The 15,183-nt window shown below is 49.7% G+C and overlaps 2 protein-coding genes across 3 annotated transcripts in view; one reads left to right on the top strand and one right to left on the bottom strand.

Annotated features, from left to right (window-relative positions):
* Positions 1–1,264: 1,264 nt before the first annotated feature.
* PPP1R11 (protein phosphatase 1 regulatory inhibitor subunit 11) lies at positions 1,265–5,886 on the bottom strand. The gene is made up of 3 exons (XM_066581361.1): positions 5,534–5,886; positions 5,213–5,321; positions 1,265–3,523 (listed from the first exon to the last, which is right to left on the bottom strand). Exons 1-3 carry the CDS (start codon positions 5,609–5,611, stop codon positions 3,348–3,350), a joined length of 363 nt encoding a protein of 120 aa, XP_066437458.1. The 5' UTR covers positions 5,612–5,886; the 3' UTR covers positions 1,265–3,347.
* Positions 5,887–6,267: 381 nt separating this feature from the next.
* MGAT1 (alpha-1,3-mannosyl-glycoprotein 2-beta-N-acetylglucosaminyltransferase) overlaps positions 6,268–15,183 on the top strand; it is a 35,056-nt gene continuing 26,140 nt past the window's right edge. For both annotated transcript variants that reach the window (XM_066581359.1, XM_066581360.1), the window contains exon 1: positions 6,268–6,408. The gene's annotated coding sequence lies outside the window, so the exon portion shown is untranslated. The remainder of the gene's footprint in view (positions 6,409–15,183) is intronic.

The raw sequence follows: 15,183 nt of genomic DNA, 5'->3' as shown, positions 1-15,183 counted from the left end.
ATTCCCACAGTATCGGATATAACATATCTACTCTCCGAACACTGCATATACGAAAAAATATTCGCTTCTAGGAATGATAAAATTACACAATTTTTGGAGACATGGGTGCCCTGGTAGAAGTATTCCCAACTTGACTATTAAAATATGGCCTAAGCAGGGTGTGTAGATCCAAGAATAAACACCTTTATTTTTAATTCCTTATCACTAGAGGTTCTCAACTGTGTCACTGGATGCAAATGAATGTACTATACTGGATCCTATAATTCTGTAGCAAACACCTCTTGCCCCCTTTTTACCTTTTCCCTTTCCCTCACCCCCCCCCTCTTTTCCCTCCCTCACCCCTCCAATTCTGTTACACTCTCAATAGGTTTGCTAGTTTATAACACAAGAAATGCGTGTAAGAACAATTTGCAGCATATTCTATTGTTGATGCACGTATTCAAGAATGAGGCATGTTGCGCCATTTCACCTGGAAACCGCCGGAGGGACCCCACTAGGTAATGGGGTCCATATGGTATTCCAGTTTTCTGCTCCCATGAGGCGCAGGAAAACGGAATGGTTAACGGTGATGTGAACTTGGCCTTTATAAACAACATTATGTGCAAAGTTGCTAAGCATGTGACAGGTCACTTTAAAGGGCCACTGGGGTGAAAACGCATTTTTCATCCCCCCCCCCCCCCCCCCTTGATTTCTCCCTGCTCACTTTCTCTATGCTCTGCTAACATTCCCATGATTCATCAGCACAGCATCACATGACCAGCTAGAGCTAGAACCATGTCTGCCTGCTGAGAGGATATTACCATTACATTCCGTATTCACCTAAATAAACTACAATCCATGAGTATACAGTCAGGAGGATGAGCTGTGATCTTCATTATAAGTGTGAGACCAGAACCTATATAATCAGCAGTAACTGTGATAGGAGTTTGTTTGACCCTATGAAGAGCTTGTATGGAGCTAGAGTCCATCCAATATCATAACACTGGAATTATGCGGACTAAAAAACTGACTCCTGGAAAGAACGTAAAGCCAAGTAATCCTCAGGTTGTCAGAAAGTGATCACATGACCCACCCGAAGATGACGACATCACGAAGTTATAGATAGAAAGAAATAACTCCCCAATGTAACATGCTGACATACATAATTGGGGCTAGTTACATAATGAATCAAAGGAAATTTCACCCGAATGGCCCTTTAAATTGCAATATAGCATAAAATAACAGGATACTTTGGGGGGTGAAACAAATAAACTCAGGACAAAGATACCAAACAAAAATCATTTAATTCCAAGAAGAAAAAAAAAAAGTGAAAAAGAAAGTTTCCACAATATACAGATTTCTATAAAGAGAAAGCAGAACAATAATATCGAGGGGACCCATGCTAACGGGGTCACTAAGGTCATCGAAGCCCAACTTCATAGCTGTGTGCATCTCAATAAACCCGACCAATCAGAAATGTGCGGTGAGAAGAGAGAGAAGCGGTCGTATCATGAAGGTAATGACGCAGGAGGAAGGACGATGACGGCCAGAAGCCGGTTGTTGTCACCCCGCGTGCGGTAAGGCGGAAGCACTACGTGGGCGGAAGCAGTCTAGGGCTGACTTATGATTGGCTGCAGTGGGGGTCTTGGCACAAACCCTTGTTTATCGCATCACTAAAAGGGCATTTTCCCCTTAGAATCAATAAGGAAGGGAAAGTCTCCAAGTCGTCTCTTTTGATCATAAAATAAGAGAATATTTCAAGATGAGGCTGTATTTACGGGCGAGTTTCCCGTGTTGTGAGACGCACGGAGATGGGCCTCGTTGTCAATGCAGTGATTTTTGCTATTCAAAAAATATGCTATTTCCCCCAAGTGAGAATCACATGTTTAGTGCAAGTCGAGCCGGAAGCAGATCAAGACTCGGAACAAAAATCATTTGTTGACTGCAGTTTGGAGAGGGAATTTCCGCTTACAACGAATAAGAAAATAGAAGTCTGCCTGGGAATCGGTTATGTCTCCTCAGAGGGTCCGACAGAGTCGGGTGATCGCGGTTCAGGAATCTGGGGAAAGCGTGTGACAACTAATATCGTCACCATTAAAGAGTTCCCATTTGGACAACCCCCTTCTTAAGAATGAAGTCCTGCTGGTGATTAGCTGATCCGCTGTGATCGCAGGGAGAAGCTGAAGGAGGTCACTCATCTCTCCTGCAGTGGCCTCTGCAGGACAAATCTGGCATTACAAGCTCACAGTGCGGATCTCTTGGAATAGGACAACCCTGTTAAAGTCGCCTTTAAAGTGGCTGTGCCAAGACTGACATATCGTCCTTCAACTGCCCCCCCCCCCCCCCACACACACACACTGATCCTGAGAACAAGGGTCCTGTGTCCCACTTACTGCACCACAAGCAGTGAGAAGATTGGAGCAGCAGTCACATATGTGCAGTGCTGCTCCATTCATCTTCAATGGCACTGCCGGAGATAGCCGAGGGCTTGTAATGTCATTTTCTGTCAACGTCATTGAAGTGAATGGAGTGGTGCTGTGCAGGAATGACCCCTGCTCCATTTAATCACTACAGGTGGATGCAGTGAGCCTGGAAAGATGAGAAGGGGATACGGAACCCCCATTCTCAGGATCGTGGGGGTTTCAGCAGTGAGACCCCCATCTACCAGACATATACCACCTACCCTGTGGATAGGTTGGCACAACCTCTTTAAGAGACTAGTGGAGGGCAAACCTACGTACTTAGTTCTATATAGCCATATGACTGCATAACTAAGCAGTTCTATGACTCAGGAGTTGAGAAACGGCTGATGACCCTTTCATGGTGGCGCTAGCGGCCATATTGGTTGTCAGCCAGCTCTCCTAGAGACCAATATAATTGGCAGAAAAGAACTAATAGACTAAAGAACTTTGACAGGAATTTAAGGGGTAGATGTTCTTTACTAACACTTTCCTCTTTATAATAAGTTATTTGGTTACATTTCATGTAGTTTCTCTGGGTAGAATTTAGAGAAGGCCGATCCATCTCAATAAATACATTCAGCAGGATATATTATGGTATACTGGCCTAAGCTGCATCGGAGGAAGGGGAGGAGCCATGCATGTACATTCAATGACTTAGAGGCGGGCAAATGAGCCATGATGTTAACAGGGACAAGAATGACAGAGCACATGCGAGAACGGCCCCTGACCTGCTAAATAACGGGGTCTTGTCAATGAGCCCCCCCCCCAGCCGAGCTGTCAACCAGCCGCTGCATCTCTATACAAAGACACTAATAGACTGCGCTCTCTGCCCTGGTGACTGTCCGAGTCGTGGGAACAGCCATGTTTATGATGCCCCCGTCACTCTCCCCCCCCCCCCCCGAGGTCTCAGTGCTGCATGCTGCTGGCACTGTCGTGGCTGGCCGGAGGGGTTTCTTGGCCCCCAGGTGTTCTCTTTTTGTGTCCCCGAATACAGTGAGCACTTTCGCAGCAGTCGTCGTCGTCATCTTCGCTCTCGGTTGAGCTTTCTCCGAATGCCCTCGGCTTCTCGTAGATGCAGCAGCCTGAAAAAGAAAGAATTTATCACGAGGCGGTAAGAGACATGTAGTTCTGTGCAAGAACATTTCCTGGGGACACCGGCTTATTCCTGCGGGCTCAACACATACCCAATGGGCACACCACTAACTGGTAAAGGCAGCACCACCTCTACTTATCCCGTGTCCGTCCCAGGGACAGACACAGAGGTGGTATCGTCCGTCCTGGCATCACTCCCGGGGAGAGACATCGAGGCGGTACTGTCCGTCCTGGTAATAATCTTTATTTATATAGCGCCAACATATTCCGCAGCGCTTGCAAAAACATGGGGAATACAGAAAGGCAAAAGTACAAAAATTTAAGACAAAAGTACAAATTTAACAGGACTCTAGCATGAAAATGAAATTTCCAACCATGTGTAACCCCTGCGGTGCCCTCCACACCCCCAGGGTCACGCGCTGTGCGCTGGTCTGGACAGATTTGGTCTTCGGCCTGGGACCTCTTACACGGAATGGTTATCTTCCAGATCCTTTCTGAATCGTGTGAGTCTAAGCCATATCCGTTGATGAGAGCGCGTCTGGCGACTGAACGACAAACGGTGATCTGTTCGCTTATCCTCAGTCTCTGCAGACGATCGTCCGTGTAAACAGGCCATTATTCTTCTACAAACGGCGGCCTGTTTACTGTGACTGGAGGCGGTGGCCGGATGGGATCTGTGGCGCGCTCCGTCACAGTGATCATGTGTTCCCAGCACTGGGTGAGAACGCCATGTGGGTGAAGGTTGTCACTCCCATCAGTGGGCGGAGCTAGCGCACGACTACGGCTTCAACTTTCACGAAAAATAATTTGGCGGTCGAGACCAACGCTGGTTACAGATTGTGGGATGATGGGGGAGGGGAGCCTCTCAGGACAGGAAGAGACTCACGTCACTTGGCACCTGAGAGTCATCGCTCTTCTCCGTAGTGTCGCAGACAAATCAGCCGTTACCATGGTAACTTGACGAAGACTTTCCACAAACGCCCACCGTCAGATGTCACCGAGCGCCATGAAAACGCTGACGTTCCTAAATTAGCCAGCAAAATGAGTCATGGAGATGCGGGAGGCGGATGTGAGGAGTGAGCCGGCATGCTAACAGCTCTGGATGTATATAGGGGGATGTGTTGTCATGGTAACTAAAGACCCCGCGCTTCCAGAAGTCAACCGAGATGAGAGAAAATGCACAGATAAGTGACATCCATGAAAAAAAAGCAGCGTTGAAACCTCAAAACGGCGGCTGTAACATATTAACATCCGGGGCGACCAGCTGCCACCCGTATCTTGTGCGCGACCTCCAGCCGGCGGGGACTATAACCCCCAACATACCATGTCAGTATGGTGGGTGTTGGAGAGCCGCGGGCCAACGCCCTACACAAGGAGGAGCTGACCAACTAGATGACTGTCCCCAACGGTCGAGGGGTGAGGCTGGACCGGCACAGTCGTCCCTAATATCCCCACCTGCTCGTACTCAGGAGGCGCCAAGTAACACGGCGGGTGAGGAGGGGCAGCTGCGGCCGCACCATTGTGTTAGCGTCCGTTATGGTGTAGGACTACCTCTAGCGGGCCCATGATCCGTGGTTATCGGCAGGGGGGGGCGGGGTCATCTGATTAAGGGGAACCTTAAGCAGCAGACCTCCCGCAGCTCCCAGCTTTCTTTGGCTGCAGGCACGGCGCTGACTCACATTTGGAGGAGCGCCTCCCCAGGTTCTCGTTGTCCACCGTGTCGCAGGTCCACTCCACCTTCTTGTCCGGCTTCCTCTTCCTCAGCTTTATAGTCAGCGAGCGCGGCTCCTGTGGAAAGATGGCGACAGTCAGTCATTACCTAGTGCAACCCGCGGCAACCGTCTCTACAGGGCCTGCTATGGCAGTTGTGATGGCTATGATGCTGCCATGACTGCAGGCAGTGCCCCCGTCTAATGGCGATGCCTCCTCTGTCAGCCGCTCTCTACATCACCCTGTCATGATGTCACTATCTATCATGGAGCCTTATTGACGTCACTCACCGGCTGCGCCTCGTTCTCGGTGGTCACAGTGCTGGACGCGGCTCCTCCCCCCACCGCCGTCCCAGAAGACTCCGCCATGTCACTATAAAGCAGCGTCGCCCAAGGCGCCAATAACAGGAGGAAGATTCAGCCTGTCGCCCGCAGGTGGACAGAACGTCTAACTTCTCCCACTTCCGGCGCTTTCTCCGCCCACTTCCGCTCTTCTTGTTGGTACTGGGAGCCGCTTCCAGTCCTGGTTGATGTTTCTACGGTTATACGAGGGACGTTCCGCGCGGTTGGGGTTGTCGATCATCTAGTGGACCGCGCGCACCGCATGCCGTCATCATTCCCGATCATATTCGCCATTAGTCGTTATCGGTAAACGCATTTCCGCCCGATACCAAAATGGCCGACACGTTTGTTTACTATTTCGTCTCCTATATTCTGCGGGCAGTTGATGTCTGGACGCCATTTTCTCGGAGACAAAATCAACTTCAACAATGTTACATGTCGTCAGGAAAATGTCTGGCTGTTCGAGCAGATTGCACGTCATTCATTCCTACAACCAATAGCAGTTTCTGATTCTGCACACGTGACTCCTGCCGTCGTAAACTGACCAATAGCAAATCTCTCCCTTTTCGGTATACCATTTTAAGATACATCCGCGCTTAGCCGACTAGCTCACCCCATATCCCTCCTCCGAACCCCTCGCACTCAGCCCCTGGTCGCCGTCTTGTGAGAGGGACGCGAAGCGCCTGTTGCCATAGTGATAGCGTCCTAGTAGCAGCTTCCGGCGGAAGTGGAAACGACAAGGGGGAGGAGGAGGTGGGGTAGAAAGAAGGCAGCAGAGAGGCACAAGGAACCTGAGGCGAAGGAAGACACCACATGACCCCGGGGTAGGTGATGCTGTCGTCATACTATAATGACGCCATCCCCGACTTTGTGGTGTGCTCGTTGACGTCATCAGCCTCATCTGTGTTTATGTCGGTGTTTGCTCAGTGTCTCTTGTGTGTGCTGCACCCCAAACACATCAGCTGTGACTCCTACCCCCAGCTACACTCCGTTGTACTACTAGTCCCAGCTGTCCATGTAGTACAAGGAGGCTGGGTCCTTCAGTTCCAGCACAGCAGGGAAGATGCCCCCTGCGTTTATGTATAAGTGTATCCGGGATGGGGGGGCATGTAGAAGTGCCCCCCACAACACTGCCCCCTGGAGGACCAGCAAGCGTGTTGTTTGTTTTGAAGCGATTCAGCCCCTGTGCCAGCGGATGCAGTGGCGGTCTCGTTTGCTTTCAGGCCCCTCATGCATTGGCTGATACTGCCTGCAGCTCTGCAGTGGCGGTCCTGCTTGCTTCTAGACCCCTTCATGTGTTGGCTGTTACTGCCTGCAGCTCTATAGCGGAGGTCCAGCTTGCTTCTAGACACCTTCACGTGTTGGCTGATACTGCTAGCAGCGCAGTCCCGCTTACTTCTAGCACCCTTGAGTGTTGGCTGATACTGCCAGCAGCTCTGTAGTGGTGGTCCCACTCCCTTGTACACCCCGTTGTGCGTTGTAAAGCACACCCCATTGTGTGCTGCTAGCAGCTCTGTATCGGTGGTTCTACTCACTTCTAGAGCCCTCACCTGTTGGCTGATACATTCTGCAGCGGCAGTCCTGCTCGCTTCTAGACCCCTTGCATATTGGCTGATACTGTCCACAGCTCTGTAGCAGCGGGCACACTTGCTTCCAGGTCCCTTGTGTGTTGGCTAAAACTGCCTGCAGTTCTGCAGCGGCAGTTCCGCTCGCATCTAGACCCCTTTGTGTGTTGCCTGATCCCACCAGCAGCTCTGCAGTGTGTGTTGGCTTATGCTTCTTTACAGCTCTGCAGCGGCTGTCCCACTCACTTTTAGACCCCTTGCTTGTTGGCTGATACTGTCCGAAGCACTGCAGTGGCGGTCCCGCACACTTCCAGGTCCCTCGTGTGTTGGCTGATACTGGCAGCAGCTCTGTAGTGGCGTTCTGCTCACTTCTACATCCCTTCGTGTGTTGGCTGATACTGCTAGCAGCTCTGTAGTGGTGGTCTTACTCCCTTGTACACCCTGTTGTGTGTTGTAAAGCACACCCCATTGTGTGCTGCTAGCAGCTCTGTATCGGTGGTCCCACTCACTTCTAGACCCCTTGCTTGTTGGCTGATACTGTCCGAAGCTCTGCAGCAGCAGTCCCGCACGCTTCCAGGCCCCTCGTGTGTTGGCTGATACTGCAAGCAGCTCTGTAGTGGCGTTCCGCTCACTTCTACATCCCTTCGTGTGTTGGCTGATACTGCTAGCAGCTCTGCAGTCCCTCTCACTTTTAGACCCCTCGCGTGTTGGCTTATACTGTCTGCAACAGTCCCGCTTGTGTGTTTGATATTGTCCGAAGCTCTGCAGTGACGGTCCTGCTCGCTTCTAGACCTCTTCATGTGTTTGATAATGCTCTGCAGCTACGGTCCCATTCACTTCTAGACCTCTTACGTGTTGGCTGATACTGCCCGCAGCTCTGCAGCGGCAGTTCCGCTTGCTTCCAGACCCCTTTGTGCGTTGTCTGATCCTGCCAGCACCTCTGTAGCGGCAGTCACGCTTGTTTTTAGCCTTCTTGTGTGTTGGTTTATACTGCTGGCAGCTTTGCAGCGGCGGTCCCACTTGCTTCTAAACCCCTCACGTGTTGGCTGATACTGTCTGCTCGCTTCTAGATCCCTTGCGTGTTGGCTGATACTGCCCACAGCCCTGCAGCGCTGATCTTGCGGATGATGTTCGTGAGGAGCTCTGTGAGGTCAGCCAGGGTTTGCAGATGATTGCCGCGCACCTTATACTTTCAATTTTCCCCATAGATAAGTTCTCATGTGGACACGTGTGCAGAACGTGGTGGCTGTAACCCCTTGCTCACTCGCCCTTACATCGTTTGTGACACACTGACTTGCTACTAAGCGGCGCCGCTGCCGGGCGGTTGATGTGAAAGTGAGTGTATCACTTGTCCGGCAGCCACAGCGATCGGTAGTAGTTGCTGTGTGAGGGGCGCTGCAGAGCGGGTGGCTGACTGCGAGGTCAGAGGAGCGGCAGGACAAAATCTACTGCGGATCTGCAGCTGATTTCGAGTCAAAATGTGGATTTTGACTCTGTTTTTGATGCAGAGATGCAGCAGAAAGTCTATAGGATTTCCACTACCGTCAAACGCCTCCGTTTGCCGCTATCATAAGAGTCTGCTCCAGGGATATTTCATGCTCCTCTGTATATTGTATCCAAATACCATCGGTAAAAAAAGCGGGATCTCTGCATTGTCTCCAGAACCCGTCCCAGTAACCTGGGGGCGCCTGCCGCCCGCAAGCCGTTACCTCCTGAACATCTCATCCCAGAAGCCCCGAAAGGCTGTTACACACGATGATTTGTTTCATTTTCATTGTTTCTTGCTTAAAGATACTTTTCTGTCACTTTTTGCTGTCTTGTGATCCCTCTTAATGCTGCTAGAAGCAAAATCAGTCTCCCTTCCCCTCTGGCAGCTGACAATATAGGCTGAGATTTATTAGGACACACGTTCCTACGCAGAAGAGGTTTCAGAGACTCGGATATCATTTCCAGCCTCTGCATAGGACTACAGTATCAGATTGGTGGGATGTGACTGCCCGCTGATCAGCTGTATGAGGGGCTGCAGTGCTTCTGTAGTGCTGCAGCCTCTATAGCCTATAGCAGCGGCGCCCCTTGTGTAGTGGAGAAGCCCGGTAGTGCAGCTCAATCCCTTTTACTTGAACGTGACCTTATAACTCAAAGAAGAAGCTGCAGTGCTTCCCTGTGCGCCACAATGGGAGGTCCAACGTCCACCGATCCAAAGCCTGGAATACCACTGTAATTGGGTGGTGACAGAACATGCAAACCAGCCATACTCCCCTCACCTGGTCCCCGGCTGCCGTCCCTGCACGGCCGCTGCTGTCCCGCTACCACCAGTTATGTTACCCATTCGCCCCTGCACCACTGCTGCTGGTCCCCCGTCACTCTCTGTTTCCTGCAGCAGTGATGACATCACTGACAGCAGAGACATGTGCAGCCAATCACAGGACTTGCTTTGTATAATGAAAATTTTTCTACATTTCTAATATACATTGTAACAAATCCTCCGCATTTTCAATAACCCTGCTTACTGTCAGTAAATGGAAACATTGTTTACGTTCCGGGGTCCTGACCTCATATTTCTCACAGCTGAGGGTTTGTTACATCTGCATTTGGTGTAGATAATTCTCAATGATGTAAACTTTCTGCAGTCTGGATTGATACAATTTACCTGCACTGATACATTGTAGCAGAATATCAGGGCCGCGATGAGTAAAGGACACACATGGCGGCCATGAATATGTGTTAGGGCTCTCTGGAGCAGAGAGATGGAATTAATGGCGCAGAATAAACATATGGACACATATGGTTTTTTTCCCCCAATTATTTCATTGGGTTTAAAAAAAGCAGAAGTGAAAGCTTTCAGCGCTTCTGTTCTGGTTTCTGTTTTCTTAACGTATAAAGCACTGAGGCAGAGGGATACAGAAGAGTATCGCAATTTATTCACTGTGTGGATCCCTTAAAATATAACTTTTATTAAATAATTTCTAAAAATGTAATGCCTCACAGACACAACAAGGAACAAAAGGACAAAAAAGAGGACAAGATTAAATGAAGACAAAAAACTAAAGCCCACTAAGTGGCAGCCCCTAGCCCGACTGGGGGAGCGAAACAAGGGGTATTGAGTTACAGAATTCTCCTGACCACCAAAATCTTTAAGGTCACCGTAATGGATGTATGTTACACTTTTGGAGACCGAGTGGGGGGAGAAATTGCAATATATACCCTTAAAGGAGATGTCCCGCGCCGAAACGGGGTTTTTTTTTTTTAAACCCCCCCCCCGTTCGGCGCGAGACAACCCCGATGCAGGGGTTAAAAAAACCACCCGCACAGCGCTTACCTGAATCCCGGCGGTCCGGCGTCTTCATACTCACCTGCTGAAGATGGCCGCCGGGATCCTCTGTCTTCATGGACCGCAGGGCTTCTGTGCGGTCCATTGCCGATTCCAGCCTCCTGATTGGCTGGAATCGGCACGTGACGGGGCGGAGCTACACGGAGCTACACGGAGCCCCATAGAGAAGAGGAGAAGACCCGGACTGCGCAAGCGCGGCTTATTTGGCCATCGGAGGGCGAAAATTAGTCGGCACCATGGAGACGAGGACGCTAGCAACGGAGCAGGTAAGTATAAAACTTTTTATAACTTCTGTATGGCTCATAATTAATGCACAATGTACATTACAAAGTGCATTATTATGGCCATACAGAAGTGTATAGACCCACTTGCTGCCTCGGGACATCTCCTTTAATTATGCGGTTCAGGGTTTGTGACCCAATAATGGTCACCTAAAGGGGCTAATTCACAACAATGACTGACTTGTAGTTAGTCGGTTGGGGCTTTAGTGTTAAGTTCAATTACAGTTAGTACCCAGACCGTAAAAATATGAATGGTTCGCTGACTAGTATGCTGTTGGTCAGTAAGAACTGATCAACAACCTGACTGTTCAATCAAAGTAGGTTCAGTTGGTTCATCGCGTTTCTCAAATATTGACTCATCAGGAACCCAGATACAAAGTGACTGTCCTCTAATAAATTCGGTAAAAACACCGTAGATAGGCATGTGGCTGTTACACGTCAGCTTAAAGGGGTTGTCCCGCGCCGAAACGGGTTTTTTTTTTTTTCAACCCCCCCCCCGTTCGGCGCGAGACAACCCCGATGCAGGGAGGTAAAGAAAGCTCACCGGAGCGCTTACCTTAATCCCCGCGCTCCGGTGACTTCTCTACTCACCGCTGAAGATGGCCTCTTCCTCCGTGGACCGCAGCTCTTCTGTGCGGTCCACTGCCGATTCCAGCCTCCTGATTGGCTGGAATCGGCACGTGACGGGGCGGAGCTACACGGAGCTACACGGAGCCCCATAGAAGACTGCAGAAGACCCGGACTGCGCAAGCGCGGCTAATTTGGCCATCGGAGGCCAAAAATTAGTCGGCTCCATGGAGACGAGGACGCCAGCAACGGAGCAGGTAAGTATAAAACTTTTTATAACTTCTGTATGGCTCATAATTAATGCACAATGTACATTACAAAGTGCATTATTATGGCCATACAGAAGTGTATAGACCCACTTGCTGCCTCGGGACATCTCCTTTAAAGGTGCCCTTCAGTATCGATATAGATGCGTCCCAGACAACAGATATTTATGAGTTGGTCGCCTATAACTGAGACCCCTTATAAGCAACTTAAAGGTCCCCTTTAATATCGGTATAAAAGCGCCCCAAATAACCAATGTTTTGAATTGATCGCCTTTAACTAAGAAACCTCATATATGACCTCCAAGGTGCGATTCTAGCCTCAAGATACAAACTTGCTGGCTATAGAAATAGTATCAGACCTGGAAGGGTCCCAAGCTACACTAAGGCAATACCCAGATAGAGCCAATGGTAAATGCTAGGCTAACTAATAGGGATGAGCCCCGGTTAGACCCTAACTCATTCTAGCTTGTTGGGAGAGAGAAGATGAGACAGCCTCTCCAGTCTGGATGGTAGACTGGAGACTAAACTAAAATATGGTCTCTGATTTGTCAGCTGACCACTGCAGCCAGACATACCAGTAGCTGCTCAGCTCTTCCGTGGAGGCTGATAACGAGCGAGTAGTGTCCATTTTCTTTAGTTTATGCCAGGCACCACCGCAAAAATCCTTTTTACAGTAAAAACCCTGTTATATGGCTCAGGTTTTTCCCCCAATGATTTCATTGGGTTTAAAAAAAGCAGAAGTGAAAGCTTTCAGCGCTTCTGTTCTGTTTGGTTTCTGTTTTCTTAACGCAACACTTAGAGCTTCAGACCGCACTACTCGGTCTGTATAAAAAAAAATGGAAATCAATGGAAAGCTTTCACTTCCAATTTTTTTTAAACCCAATAAAATCCATGGGACAAATGGAAATGTTTAATTCCGTTTGTCTAATCTGGAGACTTTGTAAGGTGTCGTCTTACTGACAAGTGGCGTCGTCTTAGTGATCCTTTCACATCTTCAGGACTGCATGCGGATTCTGCGTCCTCCAAGCTGCTAACATTCTGCATCCGCTGCAAGTGAATGTAGGGGCGTCCTCTGACACCCATGGAAGATCCTCCTGGAAATGCTCTTTGGGTGACAGGTGCTGATGGTTTCCTGAGAGAACCGCCTGTTTAGTAATGTAGGGTGTAAGTGGCTCCTCCTCCTCATGTGGACAGCTTACAATGCTCCTGGGCTGCGGCCTGGCGGCTCCGTCCTGTGGATTGTTGCCCGCCACGGCCTGGCTAGTGAGGCTTGCTGTGGTCTGATCAGACGTGGGCGGTCTTCTGTCGGGTTTGGATGTCGCTATGTGGTCAGCAGACATTCCATGTGACAGACTGGCGCAGCACATACTCGCCAACCCCAGCAGTGGTCAGTTATCCTAGTAGGGCTCACATGACTGCGGTTAATAGACCTTTCCTGGTCTACTCTTAAAGGGAACCTGGCAGGTCCTGAGGATAGTTCAGTAGTGGACAACCCCTTTAAGGGGTGCTGAGTCGTTGCGGATGTGATTTTTCTACTTCCCTTCCTCCCTGTTCCCTTCTTGAGCACCTGCAGAGCCGCCATTAGTTGCGTGTAGCAGAGTCCTTGGGGGTGTACATATAATGAGGAGGAGTGCGCCCAAGGACTCTGCTACACGCAATCAGTGGCGGCTCAGAGCCCCTTCATCCATCAGCCCATAATTATTTTATGGGGCTCAAGGGAACCAACGGGTTCCTTTTATGAGGACGGTCCAGGCAAGACAAGAGAAAGACTTGGGGTTTTCTCGGCAATTTCTATTGATGACCTCTCCTCCACAGGATAAGTCTGTAGTAGTTGATTGGCCGGGGTCCGCGCTCAGGATCAGCTGTTCCAGCGCCTGTTTTCACCAGCAAAACACAGGGAGACTGCTCCACGTCGTCGTGTAGTGGCTGGCTCTGGTAATTGCAGGTAAAGCTCCCATTAAAATCGATAGCTTGCAATTACCACTACACAGGAGTTGGAGCAGTTGTCTTCTGCTCCATACCCTGTGTGTTTTTCCACTCCTAAGCCGCAGACCCCAGCCAATCAACCATCGATGACCTATCCTGAGAGGAGATCTTCAATACAAATAACCTGGAAAACCCCTTCAAGCATCCGTCTCATTATGTACCAACCTCCTGTCCTGATCCCTTCACTAACCTTACATCCAAGAGACAATGCAGCGACACTGATTGGGGAGGACCTGTCGGTAGTAAGCTTGTAGAGGGTTAGAAACAGGTAGACAAATCGGCTGACCCCTTAGAGGGAGAGAGAAGTAGAAAAAGGGGTTGGCTGGGCCTTTTACTGTTTAATGACCTGTCCTGCTAAGGATAGGCCATCGATTTTGACAAGTGTTCAGCATATGATTGGCAGGGGTCCGCTACTTGGGATCACCATTGGTCAGCTGATTCCTGGTGCCTCTTATAATGGGCAGCACAGGAAGTAGAGTGAGGTTGGTATAATGTCCCTGCAGCACCCCCTACTTGAAGGTGGCTTTCCTATAAACCTTGTACTATCTGCCACTTGCGTACCAGATTTCCCCCGAGGGGAATTGCGTGGCTATATGTCTCCTTGTGCCTCCTTGGCGCTCTGCACTCACCGGGGGCTGTAAGCTTCAGGAACCTACCGCAGTGAGTCTGCCTGTGGGCCGGGCCTCGGGGATTGTGGTTCAGCTATTTTCCCGGTGGCAGTCGGCTGTAATGTGACTGTGAAGGGTGTGTTCAGTGGGTTTGCAGAGTTGGTACACTTCTGGCTGTCCCAGTGTGACCCCGCGAAGACGGCAGTAATGGGCAGCGGTGTCTCTGATCCTGGATGTGCTCTGATCAATCTTTCATGCCGCGGGCTGAATTCCACAGAGGAGAGCGTTCACGCCGCCTCCGTTCTGCTCTCGCTTTGAAGCAGACTATTAAATGTTTAATCTTTCCACGCTCTCCGTGTTCTGCAGCGCAAATCTTGTTAGCTCTGAGGAGCATTTTCACAACAGGATAGTAGCCGTCGACTTCACTGCCGGTGGGTGCCATGCTGTTTCATCTGGTACTCGTAGATTGGCGTTGTACCCCGCTGCTGCCTGGAAAACTGCTCTAACTTGACTGATAACTTTCTGTGCCAAATTACCTTAACCCTTTAGTGACAAGCCTATTTTTCTATTCCCTTGAGGGCCAAGTGATCTTCATGGTCGCATCACAAGAGCCACAACTGGTTGACGTCGCCGTATGAGGACTTGTGTTTTATGGGACCAGTTGTAGTTTTGGAATGGCCGCACTCTGGCGTCCATATAATATATAACATTAATTACACTTTTATTTTTTACAGTGTTCACCATTCAATAAAAATAATCTGATTCTGGATCCACACGATTACTGCAATACCAGGATCATGTTGGGTATTTTAATTTGTTTATTTATTTATTTTTACTGCTTTTGCGCAATGAAAAAGAAAACCCTCTTTGAAGCGAGAAAACTGATTGCGCCTGGCCGCGGTCTAACCTGTAGCGTATGTACTCTCCCGGCAGCGGAGCTCTGGGGGGCTTGTTGCTTGCAGGGAAAGGGGCCGCTCTGAGTCATGTGACTTCTG

This window comes from Eleutherodactylus coqui, chromosome 10, assembly GCF_035609145.1.
Source record: "Eleutherodactylus coqui strain aEleCoq1 chromosome 10, aEleCoq1.hap1, whole genome shotgun sequence".
NCBI classification, from domain to species: Eukaryota; Metazoa; Chordata; class Amphibia; order Anura; family Eleutherodactylidae; genus Eleutherodactylus; species Eleutherodactylus coqui.
Note: the sequence above shows the minus strand (reverse complement) of the source record. Positions and strands in the feature narration are given on the sequence as shown.